This window comes from Morone saxatilis, unplaced genomic scaffold, assembly GCF_004916995.1.
Source record: "Morone saxatilis isolate NCDOM2014 unplaced genomic scaffold, NCSU_SB_2.0 Contig10, whole genome shotgun sequence".
NCBI lineage: Eukaryota > Metazoa > Chordata > Actinopteri > Moronidae > Morone > Morone saxatilis.
This window is the reverse complement of record NW_023339652.1, coordinates 5,745,165-5,745,576: the sequence shown is the minus strand read 5'-3', so window position 1 is coordinate 5,745,576 and position 412 is coordinate 5,745,165. Positions and strand designations below refer to the sequence as shown.

Here is a 412-nt window from a genome sequence, read left to right as displayed (position 1 = left end):
GGGGTCCTGAATGTAACACTGATGCATTGTGTGTTATTTGTGATGGAGGAGGAGGAGAAGAGCCCCTGAACCTGAAGATGAGGCGTCTGTCACGAAAGAAAGCCCTGAGCTTGGTGAAGGAGCTTGACGCCTTCCCCAAAGTGTCAGAGAGCTATGTGGAGACCTCAGCCTCCGGAGGAACAGGTGGGGCCTTCGTCTGATGGTACAAATGTCTTTTGCTGATACACCTGGTGTGAAAGTTCAGTAACCACCCTGTCTCCCTGTCTGTCTCACCCACAGTGTCCCTGATAGCTTTTAGTGCCATGGCACTTCTGGCCATCCTTGAGTTCTTTGTTTATAGAGACACTTGGATGAAGTATGACTATGAAGTTGACAAGGATTTTTCCAGGTAAACTTACCCCCCCCCCCCCCC

General features: G+C 50.5%; 1 protein-coding gene across 1 annotated transcript in view; it reads left to right on the top strand.

Moving 5' to 3' along the window:
* Positions 1-412, top strand: part of LOC118339362 (endoplasmic reticulum-Golgi intermediate compartment protein 2-like) — a 5,503-nt gene that overhangs the window by 1,111 nt on the left and 3,980 nt on the right. Inside the window, exons 2-3 of the mRNA XM_035676955.1 lie at positions 49-183; positions 280-388. Of these exons, the coding sequence (XP_035532848.1) occupies positions 78-183; positions 280-388 (215 nt within the window). The 5' untranslated portion in view covers positions 49-77. The remainder of the gene's footprint in view (positions 1-48; positions 184-279; positions 389-412) is intronic.